The 20,396-nt window shown below is 43.1% G+C and overlaps 2 protein-coding genes across 5 annotated transcripts in view; one reads left to right on the top strand and one right to left on the bottom strand.

Annotated features, from left to right (window-relative positions):
• PRMT2 (protein arginine methyltransferase 2) overlaps positions 1-20,396 on the bottom strand; it is a 486,423-nt gene that overhangs the window by 125,750 nt on the left and 340,277 nt on the right. The window lies entirely within an intron of this gene.
• The window catches only part of PCNT (pericentrin), a 168,027-nt gene that overhangs the window by 101,398 nt on the left and 46,233 nt on the right, over positions 1-20,396 (top strand). For 2 of the 4 annotated variants that reach the window (XM_068245316.1, XM_068245314.1), the window contains exons 26-35: positions 1,244-1,264; positions 1,728-1,964; positions 3,562-3,732; positions 4,326-4,478; positions 4,579-4,716; positions 8,735-9,622; positions 13,274-13,444; positions 15,838-16,290; positions 19,810-19,909; positions 20,034-20,146. In XM_068245316.1, the coding sequence (XP_068101417.1) occupies positions 1,244-1,264; positions 1,728-1,964; positions 3,562-3,732; positions 4,326-4,478; positions 4,579-4,716; positions 8,735-9,622; positions 13,274-13,444; positions 15,838-16,290; positions 19,810-19,909; positions 20,034-20,146 (2,445 nt within the window). The remainder of the gene's footprint in view (positions 1-1,243; positions 1,265-1,727; positions 1,965-3,561; positions 3,733-4,325; positions 4,479-4,578; positions 4,717-8,734; positions 9,623-13,273; positions 13,445-15,837; positions 16,291-19,809; positions 19,910-20,033; positions 20,147-20,396) is intronic. The other 2 variants (XM_068245315.1, XM_068245317.1) reach the window with 2 other exon arrangements.

The raw sequence follows: 20,396 nt of genomic DNA, 5'->3' as shown, positions 1-20,396 counted from the left end.
GTCAGGTAGGGCCGAGGTTTCAAGTAGGTGCTTCCAAATCGAGTATTCTGTTGTCTTGGTCTGGATTCAGGTGAATGTTCATTTGCAAGATCTGGTTTAGCAGGAAACTTGGGCCTAATATAGAAAATCAGGACATGAAATCACATGACTGATGACACTTCCAGTCAATGTCCTGATCGGTAAGGAAAACTATAACGATTTACTTGTGCATGGTGACACTATTGTCCATTTATTTTTAATTGAATATGACATTTTCATATTGAATATGACATACAATTGAACACCATCTCCCAACATTTTCAGTTGCTTGACAACCAGTCTAACACACAGTTACCAATTGTTTTAAATGGGTTTGTAGTAGAAATCGCTTTCAGTTCTTGGACAATTTGAACATTTGATTAAAAGTATCGACGTGTAATAGGCCATACCTGGTATTTTTTGACTAAGAGAGGTCAAGCATTTACAGAATGCCAAAAGCAAACATTTGTGTAGGTCTTTCTAGTTGATTGTATCTGTTGACTAACAAATGTAGTCTATTTATACTTATGACATACTGTACTTGCTACTGCTATACTTCTGGTTAAAGATTTTTTATTATTATCAGAGATGGTGAATTAGATTGTAATAATTTCAGCTTGCATGCAATGTAATCCAAATTACAGTAGAGTCCCGGTTATCCGTCATAGGTGGGGATTGCCTGATGCTAGATATGTGTAATTTCTGGCTGCTTTAAGAGATCAAGCAACCCGGGCCTAAATGTTAACCCCCTCCCCCACACTTCACTTCCCGCAGCTGCTTTTCTGCATCCGCTCTGTACGGCTCCTGATGCGGGTCAGGTGACACATTGAGACTCATAAGAGGCTGCAGCGGAGCAACAGGAAGCTGCAGGCAAGAGGACTGGCGCCTGAAGCGGTTTTTGCTGCACGCCGCTTTGCATGATGAGGCATGTCCCATTGACTCCCCTGCTTAACAGTTGGTTAGTTGAGACTGCCAGTTGGTAGTCTGGAAAAGCATGAACTCTAATGTATATACATCTTGGAATTTGGCCAATCTGAGTCACCACCTGTAGAATTTAATTGGCCTAATTCCCAGCTACATACATTTTGCAGTAAATTTGCATGCAAGCTGAAATTTCTAGGTTTCATTCCATACTTGATATTCACAGTGTATTTGTTGCTGTATTTTCCTCTCTGAAAAGTTAATGGCTCTGTCCTTTCCTCCCTTCTATGTTCTGATGAAACAGCTCCATGACTGGAGTGAGCAGGTATGAATGGTCACCTTCATGTATGCATTTGTTTTTAAGTGGAAGTTAATTCATCCATTGACCTGTAGAAAACCACCTTGCATGGCTCCACCTGTAGTTAGTGCTGCTTTTGTGTGTTTCAGCTTGCTAGCGCTGCATGGCAAGTGTATATCGCGGCTGTACAACATGCTTAAGGCAACTCTTGTCATCAGCTAGTATGGAACTACAAGCATCAGACCTTTAGGAAGGGGTTTGCTGCACATTTTGTGGTTCCAGAACAGCTGAGGAGCTATGACTTGTCTACCATTGTTTTGCTTCACTAGTTAACCACTTTAGGCTGCATGCGTATATTTGGTATTTTCATAATAGAAAATAGATCTAATTTGCATCCTGCCTCACACTTGTCTCACACATGACCTCATTCTCCTGCAACCAAGCTGTTATTTATGCCGCACATTTAAAATGTATAATTTTATTTCTGCAGCCAATGGAGGCTTTGAACACCAGCGTGAAAGAGAAAGCGGACTTAAATCTGCTTCTGGAGGACAAAACACATTTAGAGCAACAAATTGCCGAAAGAAATGAAGAGATAGACAAGATGTTGCTGAGAACACAGGAGCTGGAACAAGCTGCTCTGAGCAATGCTGATGCGGCCAAAAGGTGCAGCCAGTTGGAGGCAGAAATACAAAGCATGCATAAGGCTCAAAAGGAGTTATTGCAGGTAAGCAAGGAAATGTATGCATACAAGACAGCTTAGTGTAATGTTTGTAAACCGTGTGATTAGTTATTGCCGGATAAGCTTTCCTCAAGTTTCACTTTGTCTTGTATATGAAGAGTTCATCTGGTGGACTTGGTACACATGAATTAAACCTCTTATCCCTTCTCTGCAAAATTCTTCATACCCAAATAACAGTCTTTACTCCACTGGCTAGGTCTGCAAAATCTGCTTTAATGTGTCATGGAGGATGCCATCTTGCATTTTCTCTGTGTAGACAGGAAATTGTGGTGAGATGAGAACTGCTGTGGACACTAAAGAATTTTTTTTTTTATAGAAGAGCTCGTTTCCACTAGGGGTGATTTGCAGTAGACTCCAGATAGGGAATTGCAGACTAGGCATGCGGGGGAAAAAGTGTAGCACCGGTGTTGTCTGATTACGCTGCCTTTGGGTTTGCGCTGCCCCGCATGCGCAGTAGGAGACTGTGCGGCCACAGTTCCCATTGAATTATGCAGCTGATGGTAAAATACTAAATATCTCTGCTTCTAAACATCCTACACTCCCCAAATTTTCAGGGTAGGGAGGGAAACCCCCCAATTACCTCTATGCCAAATTGCAGCCCCCGAGACCCACTGGTTCCCGAGATAGGTTTCTCTAATCTATCTCCTGAACCAGCGGGGCTCGGGGGCTGCAATTTGGCATAGAGGTCGTTCGGGGGATTTTCTCCCTACCCTGAAAATTTGACGAGTGTATGATGTGTGGAAGCGGATATATTTGTTATTTTACCATCAGCAGCATAATTAACTTCACACATGCCTGCTACTCAGTGTGGAAGGGAGCTTCCGGGCAGCGCAATCAGACATTACACCTGCATCATTTTTTAGGATGCTGCTCTGAATCCCCATAGTTGTGTATGGCCTAGCTAGAGGCATTCAGATGCCTACTCGCATCAACACAAGTGCCGACATCCATCTTGGAGATGCCAATACAAATGGATACCAGTCCATAAGTCTGCCACTGCAGCTTTCTTACCCCGCTTTGACTTCTAGCATAAACAATAGAGCAGTACATACTGTCAGGTAGTTTAGAAACTGCATTATTATCCATGCAATGAAAGAAAAATCATGACAACTGATCATCCTCCCTTTAGTGTTGACTCCTTTGTGCAAACAAAGGTGTTTGTATAATCTCCTTTGAAAGGTAGATGTAGGCATCATTCAATCATATTGTCTTGTGCAAAAATCTATCATTGGTGTAACTATCCTATGACGTAACTTGGTGATCTATCAGGACACCTAGCTAAATGATGAACAAATCCTATGCTGTTGTTTTCCTGCCATTGTCCCCAATCTTTCAGGATTTTGTTGTAAGGATGACACTTATAAATCAAGTTTCTCATAAATAAAGCAATGTTAATGAACTTCCTATAGTTTTTGGGGGGTAGAATGTGTGCCATTTCAAGAAGAAAATGGTAATTTTAGGTTATGGTAGGTGATGTACAAGTAGATCAAAATACATTTTAAAGCAAAGCAGACAATATTAGGAGTTGATGGTGGTGAATCAGCCTATTTGTCTCTGGTTTGACTCTGTCTATATGGTTTAGGACAAAGAAGCTCTACAACAGCAGCAATACAACAATGTTCTCCAGATCTCTGCACTGCAATCAAAGCTGGATGAGACCCGTCATAGAGTTTCTACAGATGGGGAGACAGACGCCCTCCTGAAAAATGAATTACAGGCTGAACGTGAAGCCCTGCAAAGGAAAGAAAAAGAGGTATTATTACTAAAAAACCTATAGAATGAAAATCCAGCACCATGCAGCACATATTCAAACTCCAGTCAAAAGTATACATTTTTAGTGAAAAGTGTCCCTACATAAATTGCGTAAATGCGACCCCCATATGAGTTAAATTTGAGGAAAAAAGATGTCCCTTTTAATTAATCAAGGTATAACTTGAGAAGCTTAAATCGGATCAGTTTATTGACCTGTAAAGGCTGATAGTCGTGTTTTAACTGAATTTAATCTAAGGTTAATTAGTATATTTTGGTTTTCTATTCAATTATAAGCCGCATTACTGCTATCCCTTTTTTTTTTTTTTTTTTTTTTTAAATAATAATGCCCCTTAATTCCTGTCTTGACATCCAGTACTGTGTTGTGAACCCTGGGTGTCTTCTGGAATTCTCCCCAAAACAGACTCGGCACTCAGAACTTGACATTGGTTTATGTTAGATGTCCCTTCTCTTGGTAACTTGTGAGGAATTGAATTCCTATTTAGACAACATTGTCTCAGAAGAGAGTCTAGCCCTTTCCTACTAACCAAAGCTAAATATCAGATGGCTTTTGGCTTTAATAACCTTTGGTTACAGGCTGAAAGTCTGGCTGAGCAGTTGGAGCTGTTCAGAGAAGAACTTGCAAACAGGACAGAAGAGGTCCTTCAGCTAAACATGCAGCTCGAGATCCAGCGTAAACAAAGTGAACAGTCTGTGCAGAATGTGCAAGAAGAGTACCTACGGCTAAAGGCAAGTGCTTTGGTGAAGATTTCACCAGAGCCTTTGTTTTTTTGGGATAGTACATAACGTATTTTTTTATTTTTGTCTTTTCCACTTTTTGTTAAAACAGGAAGAAATGGCTTTACTGCATCTTGAAAGAGCTCAAGACAAATCTGGCTCTTCCCGGGATCTTTTCCAGGCTTTGTTACAAGAGAAGAACCAAGAGATTGACCACCTGAATGAGCAGCTTCTTAGGCTGCAACAGGAGGTAAGAAAGGGTCTTTTTTGTGAGAGGTTTTGACTGTCTGCCTTGTGTTTTATTCTTAAAGCAATCGTTTTAGTGAGATCTTAGTTATTTTTTAAAGGAACTCCGAGCAGCGCAGAAACTATAGAAAGATGCATACCATTTTGAAGCTCTCTTTCTCCTCTTTCCAACAATATATAAACCGCCGCCCTACGCCTTTTAGTTTTCGCCATTTAGAAAATAACGAAAACTAAAAGGTGTAGGGTGGCGGTTTATGTGTCGTTGGAAAGAGGAGAAAGAGCTTCAAAATGGTATGCATCTTTCCATAGTTACTTGTATTACAGAGGACGACTTTTCCCCAAAGTCGGCAGCTCCATTCAGCAGCAGACTTTGGGGAAAAGTCGCCCTGTGTAATACAAGCAACTATGGAAAGATGCATACCGTTTTGAAGCTCTCTTTCTCCTCTTCCCAATGACACAATACCGCCGCCCTACGCCTTTTAGTTTTCCATATTTTCGCGATCGAAATCGCGGCGGCTGCGATTTTGATCGTGACCATAGCGAAAACTAAAAGGCGTAGGGCGGCGGTTTATATATCATTGGAAAGAGAAAAAGAGCTTCAAAATGATGTGCATCTTTCCATAGTTTCTGCACTGCTCGGAGTCCCTTTAAGGACAAACATTAGAATACAGATTTAAAGCCTTATTAAGTTGTAGGCTTATCCTAACTAGTTGGCAGTAACCTTTCCGTATGCTAAAGTTAGTCTGTGATCAAGGACTGGAAGAAATGGATTCAGCTTCCATAACCCTAGCTGAATAGTTGTCAGCTGTTAAGCTTTCAACACATGCTAGACCAGGCATGGGCAAACTCAGCCCTCCAGCTGTTATGGAACTACAAGTCCCAAAATGCATTTGCCTTTGAGTCATGACTGTGGCTGTCAGACTCCTGCAATGCATTGTGGGACTTGTAGTTCCTTAACAGCTGGAGGACCAAGTTTGCCCATGCCTGTGCTAGACTGTAATCCGTAGAAAACAAGGAACAATGTGTTGCCCATGACGACTTGAAAATACACCGATAGCCTGTGTTTATGTAGTCCATGTAGTACAATCCATCCTGGTGGATTTGTTTAGACAATCATCTTTGTTAGTCGATAGAAAACACAGGTATCTACGATGATTTACTGTTACTCCATTTAAAGCTTTTGTGCGTATTTTTGGATCCTTAGCTTTGGGCTTCTGCTAACAATCCCATCTGAAGACCATCATTATGTCGATGTTTTATTAAGACATGCTATTGACCGGCTAGTGTTTTTACGTAGCTTTAGTGTGGAAAAGATGCCACTATCTAGTAACTACCGAAAACTGGTTTCATGGTGGTTAGTAGTTATGGGTTAGTGCTGCACTAGCCAAAAAGATAGCCCTTGAGGTGGAATGTTGCCGTTTTTATAAAGCTTGCAAAGAAAAGAGGGCTGCATCAATTTATATATCATTAGTAAACTTCCCCATGATCATGGTCCTATTTAAAAATGTAAGTATGTTCAAGTATAAGACCACTAGGTCTTTGAAGACATGAGAGTGGACTCAGGGTAAAGAGTAAGAGTTAGTGACCCTGTAGTTGGTAACCGTACCTATCTGGTTGTAAGACTGCACACTAGGCAGGTTATTTACCTCAGTAGCCCTGGATGCTTTCTAGGGGGTATAATGATTCTTTGGGAGTTTTAATTCTAACTTTACCTCCTGAAAGCTGCTTGGTTAGGGTACTGATGTAAAGGTCAAGCAAAAACATCACTGGGGGACCGCAAGGGCACTCTGCATAATTTCTGAACCAGGGAGTCTAGAAAAATCACTGAAGCTCAACAGCATCCTTCACTACTGATGTAGAAAAACTGCATTGCATATAGGCTGGCCGTTAGGTTGTCATCCAAATGTATTCAGATTGTCTTTAACCATTTGACTGCTGGGGATGAGGTGCCTTCATTCACAGTTGTTACAGAGATCATTCTCATTAAGGCCCAGTGCACACCGAGCGGTTTTTGGAGCGATCCGCCGGCCGCATCCGCCTGGAAAAATGCTTGGCTAATGTATTGCAATGGGATGGTGCACACCGGCGGTTTGAGGTTTTTGCCAAGCCGCAAACGCGCCTCCTGCTGCGCATTTGCGGTTTGCTAAAAAACCTCAAACCGCCGGTGTGCACCACACATTGAAATACAATAGCCAAGCGTTTTCACTGGCTGATGCGGCTGGTGGATCGCATACAAAATCCGCTTGGTGTGCACCCGGCCAAATATCTGCTCTCTGCTCCCAAAACCGCTAGCGTTTTGACGATCTGCTAGCGGTTTTGGTGTGCACTTGGCCTAAGACTGTGAAAGGTTTTAAACACGCTTAAAGGACTTCCGAGGCCAAAACTAAGAAAATTACACTACCTTTTTTCTAGCCGAATCCACTGAGGACGCCCTGCGCGTCCTCCGCTCCGTTCTGCCGTCAGTGTCGGCCTATTCGTTCCCCCAGGGCAAGCCCCGACCCCACCGAACGGGTCGCATCGATGCCACCCCTAAGATGGCCGCCGCCTTGATCCGCGGCTGCGCAGTACGCTTTGCCGCGATTGCGACTGCGCAGCCTTTAGCCCGCCTCCCGCCGCACGCTTCAGGAGGATGCCGGGACCCGTACGCGGCGAGAGGCGGGCTAAAGGCTGCGCAGTCGCAATCGCGGCAAAGCGTACTGCGCAGCCGCGGATCAAGGCGGCGGCCATCTTAGGGGTGGCATCGATGCGACCCGTTCGGTGGGGTCGAGGCTTGCCCTGGGGGAACGAATAGGCCGACACTGACGGCAGAACGGAGTAGTTTAGTACTCTTCCTGGTCATTTGGTGTGAATTGAACAAAGACAAACAAGGGGAGTCCTTGAATCCTGATGGAGAATTCAGATCAGTTTTTGTGACATGGGCTCTTCAGAATTTGTGTAATTTTGCCTGCTGTATTCCACCACCAACAGAAGTGTGCATGAAAGAAGGCAAACAGCATTGCCAAATGTAAAACACATTTTATATTCATTTATGACTGGAAATAACCCATGAGTTCATTTCTTCTGTGTTCTGATACAGTTGGAGGTTAGGTGCTAGGTTAAACTAAGGTCACAGGCAACTGAACTGTTCATTTGTTGAGCAGTTCAGCCTCCTGGCTGATGGCCACAAGCGCCATTCGGCTGTACTTATATGCAGCTAAATGGCAGCATTTGGTAACAACGTGCATGTTACGTTTGACACATGGTGGCATTTCCCGGTGGCCAAAAAAATCTCATGTCATGTCTGAGGACTGCAAAATCAGCACTCAGGTACAACTTCATGAGGAAGGGGGCTTCCTGTCCGCCACCCATATCAAGTCCTAGCAAGCCAGTGGACGGGATCATTTGACAGGCGGTGTCAAAAATGGAGCTAAGTTAGGTTTGGGAGAGCAGGTGACTTTAGGTTTTTTGTTTGCAGTTGTATAGGCAGAAGAGAGCCACAAGTCAGAAGTCAAGATATCTGTTCAGTGTAATTGTACGATTATCAGAGACGCACTGTGCAGTAAACAAAGCGTTATCACAGGCTGCTACCCTCTCTGTCCTCACACACCTGTGGCATCGCAGCAGTTGGTAGGTATGGGGACATGTCTGGGCATTCAGCAGTCTTGCCTTGCCCTCTTCAATTAAAGCATAGAGCAAGTGAATGAGGGTAAAAGAAGAGGCAGGCCAGATGCAGAATCCTAGGAAGTACCGGTAAGTGGCACTCCAGGGTTCTACCATGTTTCTGCAGCAGTGCAGAAAGCAAATGGTGTGGAGTTTATTGCAAGGAGGCGTGCATTTTTATATAGACCTGTACTCGCCCAGTTTGAATGCCCTGGTTTATACCCGTATTCTAAACTGTGTACTTATAGGTCTGAAGCAGAGTTAGATTGTAGTCAGTAAAACACAAACCGATTCACTTCATGTTAATTTTGTTTGCAAATATTTTTATTCCTTATATTCATATTGCAGTATACTATAAAGAGATATTTTAAATATATTTTCAGGCAGCTGATGTGGAAGAGTTGAAGTCCACAGTTGAACATCTTCGCAGTGACCAGGATAGACACCGTAAGAGCCAAGAAGAGGAGGTGGAACAACTGCATGAAGTCATTGAGAAGCTGCAGCAGGAGCTGGAACGGCTGGGTCCAAACAGGCATGAGGTCAGCGACAGCCAGGAAAGCCTAGATCAGTTAGGTCTAGGAGAAGCTGATAACCTGCAAGCCGAGCTTAGAAAAGGGGCTGAACAGCTGGAAGAAAGAGACATGGGCAAAGAGAGGTTGGAGGAATCCCTACGTGTGTCTGAGCTACAAGCCTTGAGACAGCAATTGGAAGAGCTGCACGTCTCAGAGGTTGAGGTTCTGGAGACAAATTTACAAAGTGTACAGCAATCCAACCGGCAGTATGAACAGGCATTGGAGTTTCTTCAGATGGAACATACAAACCTGCAAGAAGAGAGTGAGCTACTTAGGACTCGCTTGTCACAGAGGGAAGAAGCTGTTGTAGCTCTGTCTGACCAGTTACAAAGACTGCAAGACACCCTAAGGAAGAAAGAAGCAGTGTTGATGGAAAAGGAGCTACAAGTTCAGACCTTGCAAGAACAGAATGTAGCTAGTATGTCAGAGTTGCAAAATCAGCTGGCAGAAAGTATCCAGTCATTGGATGCTACCAAAATAGATCTGCAAGAAATACGGGAACAGAATGTCACCCTACAAAACACTTTGTCTAAAAGGGCTATGGAGGAAAGTGAGAGAGAGGAAAAGAATAAGCAAGAGATCAAGGTGCTCGAACAGGATCTCAGACGGTGGGAGGAGCAGTCTCAGAAGCTGGTAGAAGAGGTGCAAACACAGACTGAAAACCACCAAAGTCTGAACAAACAAGATGAAACTAGCCTGGTAAGATTTGACTACATCAGCTGCTAGGTTTAATATTTTGTGTATGTTGTGTGTTGTTTTTTTTTTTTTTTTTTTTTTTTTTTTTTTTTATATTGCCTCCCTGCTATGTTGAAAATGAATCCTTGTTTACAAAGCATTATGAAAGAGTAGCAGTGTCGGATGCCATCACAAACAGGGCTTTCTTGAATCTTGTCGAATACCAGTCCTATCATAATATGACCAGTTGATGATCTATTATTTTCTGTTCTCTCCCTGTGTGATTTCTCCCTGACCTCTATATTAGTGCAGAGGTCGGGTGATGGTGCCCACAGGGTGGCATGGCTGTGGCAGGTTGGCTGTATCAGGGGTGTGCAGAGGGAGAAGTGGGTATAGCTGGCATTCTGAAGCAGCCGAATATCGGCATTTGCCAAAGCTCAGCAGGGCTTTGTTAGAGAGCAACCAATGCAGTAGAGCTTTCTAAGGTTGTAAAATACTGTATTCTGCCAGACAGGGAGGTAGTGACCCTCTACAGCAGTGGTCCTCAAACTAAGGCCCACGGGCCAAATGTGGCCCCCTGAGGCTTTTTTACCGGCCCCACACACAAAATGTTCTTATAGATGGGGTCAACTACATCTTTAAATATTCGTGGTCCGCATATAGAATAGCAGTACTGGCACCACCCATCCACATGGAAGCCAGAAAGCATTAATTCGCTGGTTTCCAATCAAATTCCACATCAAGTGACATTGGACTGCAGGTTGTCACATGGGTATGCTTCACTGTCTGCCCCGCAAATACTTCTACATCATTTTATGTATACTCCGGCCCCCCAGCAGTCTGATGTATATTGACCCGGCCCTCAACCCAAAATGTTTGGGGACCCCTGCTCTACAGGGTTGTATTAAATAGAAATTCTGCTTTTGTTGATGAGGACAAAAAAGCAGTTTCACCTTTTCAACTCTAATGGCAATTTTATTGGCAAACAAATTTAGTAGATTTCAGGTCTTCAAAGTTACTTGCTACGTCTATCTATGCAGTTTCTACTCAGTTGTTACAATTACAATGGTTACAGTGAAGCTCCATTTAAATCTATTTATTTTTCCTGAATTTATTGCTGGCTACAAATGGAAATTTGGACTTAATTTAACATCAGATTACAATTACAGTTCTGATGGAAATTTGTAATTTTAAGAAAGCTAATTTTATTAATACGGATATGCCAGTACAAACTGTAGAGCTGGTCCGTGAGATTCTTATAATTCCTGCTTGCATGTAATTTAGAGCAAGTTGTATGCAGCTTAGAATTGGGCCATTTCGATTGTTGTCCTGTTGATTTTGACTGGCCCACTTCCAAACTGCTTACAATTTGTTTGGTATTTGAACAGCTATAGATTGTACATGGGCAGTACGGAGCAGCCTGTCTTCGGGAGCACACGGGCGCCCGAAGACTGCCGAAGCCTCCCGCTGTTGAAGAGAGCAGTTTCAGACCCATCAGTTGGAGACTGCTAACGTGGGAGCCAGCGCAGGAACGACGGGACAGTGAGAGGAATGGGGGGTTTCTATAGGACCCAGAAGCTTCCTCCTTAGGTAAGTATATGTTTTTTTTGTTTTAATTCTGGCTTCAGACTAGAGTTGCCGCGGTATACCGGTATGACTGTATACCACGGTTTGATTGTGCATGGTAATCATAACATGCACAATCACGTTTTACCGGTATTAGGGGGCGGAGCGATAGTGGCTGCACCAACGTGAGAAGAGCGGATGCATCAGCACGGGGCGAACAGCCACGTAGGTGGGCAGAACCTACTTGCCATTCTTCGGCCACACACTGCTACAATCTACTTTCTCCCAGGTGTTGTCGCATTCGAACAGCGCCCCCTGTGATGCCGTAGCCACATGTCATCACAGGGGGCGCTGTTATTAAAGTGACAACACCTGGAAGGAACAAGATAGATAGATGCCGTGTGTGGGTGGCTGAAGGAGGAGGGTGAGTAGGTTCGGCCTGCTCTCCCCTGCCGCTGCACTGGAGGCACCTGTACCTATACTGGGGGGCAACTATACTAACCATCTATACTGGGAGGCACCTGTACCTATACTGGGGCAATTATACTAGCCATCTATACTGGGAGACACCTATACCTATACTAAGGCAACTATACTGGCAATATATACTGGGAAGGCACCTGTACCTATACTGGGGGCTGCTATACTAGCAAGAGGTGCCTTCTGCTTGGGTTCATTAATTTTCTGGCACTTTATTGCACCCAAGGAAGTGGGCACACACCCAAGAAACCCGGTGCCAGTGCAAATAAAAGTTTGTTGTTTAGTATACAAATAGCGACCGTGTCCAGCCCTTCTGGACACCCGAGTGGAGTCTGGGTTTGTTCATCTCACCTGCCTACAGTGGTTGGTTGCCCGTCTGCAACCTTTGCTTTGTAAGTACAATCCATTACATTTTGGCACTTGACCACTGTTGTGACATACTGCACCATTTGGGCTCCAGTTTCTCTGTGCTTTTTCCTTCTATGGTGCTCTTTGATCACCCTACACACCTGCATTCTCAGTTCGTGTACTTAAACACAGATGCCCGAGCCTAAACGTGTTCTTTAGGAGAGCTGTGGCTGCGTTCCACTGCTAAATTTGCATACAAAAAAAACACTGCTCCTTTAACTCTCCCAATGCAAAAAAATGAACACAGGTTCTAAGTAGTTTTAGTACTATAGTATACTGTATGTACCCATGTTTATCTCATCATGTTACATGTTAGTTCAGGTACTCTTTAATGAACTGGATAGTCGCAACTGTTAAAATTGTATTGGATAGAGTTGAGGTAAGTTTGAACTTCTAGCTGGCATTTAATGTCACCTGTCTGTGTTGCAGAGATTTCTCTTCACATCATATCCCAGAGATTCAACAAGTAGCTTCAGGGAGTATTCCCAAGGGGGTGAAAAAAATCCTCACTGAAAACTGTTCTAGTAGAAATATGCAGTGGCTTGCAAAAGTATTCGGCCCCATTGGAGTTTTCCACATTTTGTCATATTACTGCCACAAACTTGAATCAATTTTATTGGAATTCCACATGAAAGACCAATACAAATTAGTGTACATGTAAGAAGTGGAACGAAAATCATACATGATTCCAAACATTTTTTTACAAATTAATAACTGCAAAGTGGGGTGTGCGTAATTATTCAGCCTCCTTTGGTCTGAGTGCAGTCAGTTGCCTATAGATATTGCCTGATGAGTGCTAATGACTAAATAGAGTGCACCTGTGTGTAATCTAATGTCAGTACAAATACAGCTGCTCTGTGACGGCCTCAGAGGTTGTCTAAGAGAATATGGTGAGCAACAACTCCATGAAGTCCAAAGAAAACACCAATTGACTCAGGGGGCTGAATAATTATGCACACCCCACTTTGCAGTTATTGATTTCTAAAAAATGTTTGGAATTATGTATGATTTTCGTTCCACTTCTCACGTGTGCACCACTTTGTGTTGGTCTTTCACATGGAATTCCAATAAAATTGATTCATGTTTGTGGCAGTAATGTGACAAAATGTGGAAAACTTGAAGGGGGCCGAATACTTTTGCAAGCCACTGTAGTTTAACTAGAGTTATACTTGCAGTAGTCAGTTTAATGTTACCCAATGATGACTGCTTGTCTGTTTACAGGATGCCTTGAGGGAGCAGCTGAGAGCTGCAGAGAAATTGGCTGGGGAACGAGAGTCCGAACTCTTTACTACCAAGAAAGAAATAACAGAGCTGAACAACAGAATACAAGAACTGTGCACAGAATGTGATTCCTGGAAAGCCAAAGCTGAACATGTCCATCAGCAGCTTCAGGTGAGTGCATGACTTCAACAAAGAATACTCTCTTAAATCACTTTTGAAATTTTGTTTTACTAAGTACTTCATAGTTAGCTTTTTGAAACAACCAAGGCTTCTTTCAGGCTGGCTTCACACTGCAGATTGGCGGCAGCGGGGCCGCACTGCCAAAAACAGGCCTTCGGGGATTTGCGCTTTAGTACACGGTAATCTCCCTCTGGCAGCCGGCCAAGCAGAAAGGGACAATCACTTCTTGTGGCCGATGTGATCCCGTGCGCGGCAGCGTATTGCAAAAAAAAAGGGGGGGGTTCTAAGAATGCACGATGCAGGCTTTTACACTGACCCGTCGCCATAGATTTACATAACTTCTAGTCCGCCGCACTGCACCACCCCAGTGTTAAAGGGCCCTCATGTTCTGGAGGTTATTACTTTTACATTTTTATAACTGGTAAACCACAGCAGCTGAAAGGTCTGGACAGAAACCTTTGCTGCAGCAGGTTAAGACTACGCTGGGCATGCATATTTCTCACCAGAGGTGCTTGAGCATCTCCAGGTTTTCATAATTGTTTAAAGTCCTGTACAGTTATACTTTATTGCCCAAAGTGTTGGTATTTGATAATTTCTGGCTATGATTATTGCTTTTTGCCAATGGGGGTGGGGGCTGGGGTGGTGTTGAGAACAATCTTCAATGGAAAAGGAAAGAGTGTAATGGAGGGAAGGAAAAGTGAGGTCCTGATCCAGTTTACATTTGTTTTGAATTTTGATGGTTTTCATCTTGTATACCAGTGTGTCTCAACATTTTATTGGTATGTACCCCTTTTCAAACCCTGTACTGACAAAGTACCCCCTAGCATAGTAAACATTATCACAAGTACCCCTTGACAAATATATGCATTTAATCGTAGTACATTATAATTGGTTCTAAACAATTTCCAAGCATTTACTATTGCTTTTAATTAGCTAAAACACTAATCTGGTTTTGTTTAAATAAGATTTATCATTTTCTTAAACTCTAAATTTGTCATTCTTGGTTAAGTATATCAAGCCCAAGTACCCCCTGGACCCATCAGAAGTACCCCTTGGGGTACGCGTACCACACATTGAGAACCTAGGGAATGTATTGTTTCAGCACCTAACAAGCGTAAATGTAGGCGAGAGAAGAAATAGCAAACTGTTGATTTGGAATTCAACTTGATTGAAGATGATTTGGGAGAAGGCTGAAAGTTATTTTCTTATTAATGTCTGAAAATATCTCCTGTGAGAAAACTCATAAGTAAACATAATTGAATCGGGGCAAGAGTGTGTGAGAGACTTTCTTTTCTCTTCTTACCTTTTCCTTTCTCTTTCCTTCCTTTCTCCATGGCTTTTCCCTTTTCCTCCTCATTTTTCCTTAAAGGAGTTATCAGGCATCTAGAATGAAAAGTGCTACTTACCCAGGACTTCCTCCAGCCCCAAGCTCCCAGCATGTCCCTCGCTGCAGCTCTGCGGTGAGCAGTTCCCCGCAGCTGCCTCCTGGACCCCGGCGATGACGCCAGGCTGACCTGGAGGTCGGCCTGTACTGCGCCTGCACTGTCAATCACCGCCACGTGGACCGGAGCGTACTGCGCTGGTTTTTTTTTTTAAAGGAATTGTCAATGTAAAAAGATTTGATACTTACCTGGGGCTTCCTCTGGCTCCATAAGCATGGATGCGTCCTGCGCCGTCCTCCCGAGTGCCTCCATTTGTCTGCAATCCGCCCCAGTATCTGGCTCGGTCGGCCCGAAAACCCCGGCTGACGTCACTGAGCCAGCTACCAGGGCTGATTGCCGCTAAATGGAGAACCGTGGTGGGACTGCAAGGCACCCATCCATACTCATGGTTGCTGGAGGAAGCCCCGGGTAAGTGAAAAATCGCTTTACATTGACCTCTCTGGTGCACTCTAAGACTCATTCTCTTTCTTACTCAGTTGAATTATTTTTCCATAACTTTCACTTTCTCCTTTACTTTCACTTCAACCCTCTTCCTCCTACCATACACCATTTTCACCTCCTCCTGTCTTGAGATATTTTGGATACCATTTGGCTTACTTTATGTCCACAACTGCGTACAATAGATTCATTAATGCGCGTGCCATCGGCAGAAATGCAGCATACTGTCAATATTTTTTAACAGTGCACGTAAAAACGCTTGCGCTGTAACCAAGCTCATTGCTTAACATTGGCTGTCAGTTCTAATGCATTTTGTAGTGCATTAAATATGAAAGCTTGCATAAAATGTGAATGACACTTTAGAGAAATAGTCAGGAGCGTTAACTTACTGCATGTTAAATTTGCCCTTTTTAAAAATAATTTTTGAAACGGTTATTGCAGTTTTTCAAAAATAAAGGAAATAGGCCTTTTCACTAATATGTTTTCTGATATTCTTCCTAACAGAAGCGGGATGCATGTGTAACAGAGTTGCAGTCCTACTCTCAGAAACTAGGCGCTCAGGTTAAGAAGCTTCAAGACGCTTTGGGAAATGAAGAAGCAATGATGTCTCTCCTATCAGTGGACTTACAAAAACACAATGCCGAGGATGGAAATAAGCTTGTATCAAGATCAAATGTTAAGCAGCGGAACTTTTCTGAAAGCTTGACTGACCTAAGTGCCTGGGACTCCCCAGACATGGTTAGAAAACAGGAGGAACAAGCGCACAGTTTGAGAATATTGGCCTCCTTCTCTGAGCTAAGTATTGATCACAGTACGGAAATGGACATCCTGAAATCTAAGTCATCTGGATGTGTTAAGCAGCCTGTACAGTACGACCTGCTAGGATCCAGCACACCTTCTCTGTCTGACAGTGCATATTCCATGCAGCATTCCAGCCAGACACAAAGGAGCAGTCCTGTGAGTATTCCCTTACTTTATTACGTGGTGACACTTGATCTGGAAGAACATTTCTCTGCATCCACCCGGAGTAATTGTATTCGAAAGTATGAGATGACTCATAAAACTAACATTAAAGTCCTGTAGTTGGGTCATTACCATCTTCAAGCCTTGCAAATGGCATGTATTTTTATAGAGTTATGTGAAATGTGAAGCACTTCTCTGCTGAAATAAAGATATGATCACTACCATACACTGGCAGACTTTCTCCTGACGTGCCCAAAAGATAGATGCCTCTCTGAATGACATCTGATCAGAGCGGGATCTAAAGGTTCCACACAATGCAAATGTATTTTTAAAGGTCATGGATGGAATTGTGGCTGCAAAGAAGGGTCCCAGTAGTGGGAACTAGAGATGGTCAATGAGATGCAAATAATGCCGTGTTGATGCATGATTATGTAAATTTTATATGCAGCTTGGAAATGAACCATTTGAATTTTACCTCAGCAGGATTTGATTAGTTCATTTTTAAGCTGCATACAAAGTTTGCATAATGCTACATCAACTCCAAATTATTTACATCTCATTGACCATCCCTAGTGCGAATGATAATCCTCGGAGAAACCTCTGGAGGATAAGTACCTAACTGTTTAAAAGTAACTTTGAGGGAATTGCAGGATACTGCAGCAACATGTATTTCACTGAACTCTCAAACTCTTGCTATATTGTAATATGACCCAGGTGAAATTTTTCAGTCCTTACTGGGAAAAAAACCTAGCATCTCTGTTTAAAGTGTACCTGAGATGGGGCGATATAAAAGTTTTATAAATATCTGGGGCTTCTTCCAGCTCACTTCGGCCTGATCGATCCCACGCCGCCGTCCTCCGCGGCATGCAGCCTCCGCAACTGGCCCCTGTAAGTCGTCCAGTCAGGCTGTGTGCGCTCCACTGTCTCGCTCCCATGGGCGGGAACGTTCTGCACCTGTGCAGGCGCAAAATGCTCCCAGCCCCAGCAGCACGATGGGGAAGCGCGCACAGCCAGCTTGCGCCTTCACAGTATGACTTGCATCGGAGGACTTTCCAGGGCATGGGAGAGATCAGGCCGGATGGGGGCTGGGGGAATCCCCGGGTATGTATAAAATGTTATATCCCCCGTCTCAGGTACACTTTAATACCATTTAATAGCTGGCAGGTTTTAATTATTTTAGTACTGGTTTACTGGATCATTTATGGCTTGTACTTCTCCAGCCTTAGCAAATCACATTTTTGCTGATGTCTGGAACAGGGAAAAGTCCTGGTGCTGCTTTAGATTCATGAATGGAATATTTCAGTACAATAGTATTTATATGTCATTTTGATATCCATAATGACAGGGGGACTTGTGGCAGAATCATAACTTAACATTCCCTGAGGGCTAGTTCACACCTTGGGCATTTTGCGCTTTTTTTGAGTGCCGGCAACCCTTAAATACCTTGTGCAATGAATCCTTATGGGATAGTTCATATCTGCGCGTTTTGGTCTGCTTTCCGTGCACAAAAGCAATGCATGTACCATTTTCGGGGTGATTTTGCTGCAATGGAAGGTATAGGAAAAACACAAAACGCTCCCAAATCATTTTTTTTGTTGTTGTTTTTATCCGGCAATTGCGTTCGGGTTTTTAAGAATAAATGCATTGGGCTCTATTCTCAAAGACTTCCCGCATGCGGTAAAGTACATGCGGGAAGTTTGCACCCAAAATACCGTCAAGTTGGAATTCTCAAAATGTTCTGCATGTTTTTTCCGCATGCGGAAAAAGTGTGGTAAAAGTGCGGGATTCATGCGGAAAAATTTCCGCAAAAGTCGGTATTTTCTGCAATAAAAGATCAATTCTCAAAAATGTTCAGGCGCATCATTTCGTCGTTAATTACCGATTTTTTTTTTATCACCTACAAATAGTAGGTGATATATTCCGCATCCCATTGACTTTAATGAAGTGTGGAGGCTTAAGGGCTGTGTTTGCTGGACTTTAACTTTTGTTTTTTTAAACTCTTTTTCATGCAACCTTTTTACCGCATCATTCCCGCATGAATAATTGCTGTTTCCGCATCTTTTTTCCCGCATGCGGAAAACATGCGGAAAATATTAGTGAATGTGGAAAAAATGCTGAGTTTACCACTGGCGGGAATATAGCGGTAAAATTTTGCGGAAAATTTGGCTCTTTGAGAATAGAGCCCATTGTATTTATTTTTTTCCAGGTCAAAGAGTTCACTTCCTGACGTTGGAATTGCGTCGGGAGGAGGAAAAAAATACTCAGAAAATCGCTGCAATTTTAGATGTGAACAAAACTTGAATGTATTTTATACAATAATACAATAAATATTTATACAAAATAAATGCACCTGGGGGCGATCTGACCCCACCAACAGAAAGCTCCATTGGTGGGGGAAAAGGGGGTGGGGGAAATCACTTGTGTGCTGAGTTGTACGGCCCTGCAGCGAGGCCTTAAAGCTGCAGTGGCCTATTTCTGTAAAAAATGGCCTGGTCACTAGGGGAATTTAACACCGTGGTGTTAAACATGATGTGAACAAAACTTGAATGTATTTTATGTTTGTTTGTTTTTTTGTTTTTTTTTCACATGCTATAACATTGCCCCACATAAACCTTTTATTTTAAAGCTGTAATGCTTTTGTTCATGTGCTAACTGAATAAACCACTAGAAAACAATATTAAACTGTTCTGTATAGCTGTTTGAATTAAGGTGCAGGTACTAACTTGCCATTTCATTAAAGGGATACTGTAGGGTGGTCGGGGGAAAATGAGCTGAACTTACCCGGGGCTTCTAATGGTCCCCCGCAGACATCCTGTGTTGGCGCAGCCACTCACTGATGCTCCGGCCCCGCCTCCAGTTCACTTCTGGAATTTCTGACTTTAAAGTCAGAAAACCACTGCGCCTGCACGCCCGTGTCCTCGCTCCCGCTGATGTCGCCAGGAGTGTACTGCGCAGACACAGACCATACTGGGCCTGCGCTGTGCGCTCTTGATGACATCAGCGGGATCGAGGACACGGCAACGCAGGCACAGTGGTTTTCAGACTTTAAAGTCTGAAATTCCAGAAGTGAACCGGAGGCGGGGCCAGAGCATCGGTGAGTGGCTGCGCCAACACAGGATGTCTGCGGGGGACCATTAGAAGCCCCGGGTAAGTTCAACTCATTTTCCCCTGACCCCCCTACAGTATCCCTTTAAGTTCAGAACTAGTGCCCTTGCTTAGGAGAAAACGCATACTTTGTCATAGTTTTTTTTTTTATGTGAAGTGTCTAATTCAGTTGGATACATTTTAACCATCACAAACTGATGTGGGCCCTAGTCTTTAGAAAGAGGCCAAGACAGTTTCTCACTTTACCGGTTTGCTTAAAACCTTGTCCATATTATTTGTCCTCATTAAACATAAATTTTATATAGCACAAAAGGGCAGTCAATGAGTTCTGAACATATGACTGGTGTATGTTATGTTGTAAAGGTTTTGTCTTGGGCAGGTATAACATTACCACGTCTTCTCCTCCAGGTGAGAGAAACTGAACACCTCTCGACTGATTATGACTCCTGTGATGATCAGCGACGCTCCAGGGACGATCTTACAGAGACTGAGCAATCGGACAGCCTTGGTATCTGCACTATTTTCTCACAATTTGTTTATCTGATCTTGTGTGTCATGATTGCTTTCCCATTTGTTCATTGAATTCTATTTTTTCTCTTTATATTCTTATACATGTGTATCTCTATTTATAGACTATAAGCCTGAAATTGGTAACAGGGTTGAGCTGGATGAAGTGAAGGATTTGTCTGACATAAAGCGGAGGATGGAATCCATGACTGGAAGAGGGATGTCTCCACAGCTTCAGGTAATAAGCCAGAATTTCTCTTTGGCAATACTGTTTGAGAGTTGTGATATACATCGGTTGCATTCAGGTTTTTTTTTTTTTTTTTAATTAGAATTTGAAGTATAGATAAGTTTTATGCTAGGTACACACCATTCAATTCCCTAGCAGATTGATGTGCCAAAATGATTATTTATGCCTTGTCCAATCAGCTCCCGATTACAACTGCACAAAATTGGTCCAGTTATCAATCAGAAAATTGATCCTGTTATCC

This window comes from Hyperolius riggenbachi, chromosome 7 (assembly GCF_040937935.1).
Source record: "Hyperolius riggenbachi isolate aHypRig1 chromosome 7, aHypRig1.pri, whole genome shotgun sequence".
NCBI classification, from domain to species: domain Eukaryota; kingdom Metazoa; phylum Chordata; class Amphibia; order Anura; family Hyperoliidae; genus Hyperolius; species Hyperolius riggenbachi.
This window is presented reverse-complemented; position numbering and strand designations above follow the sequence as displayed.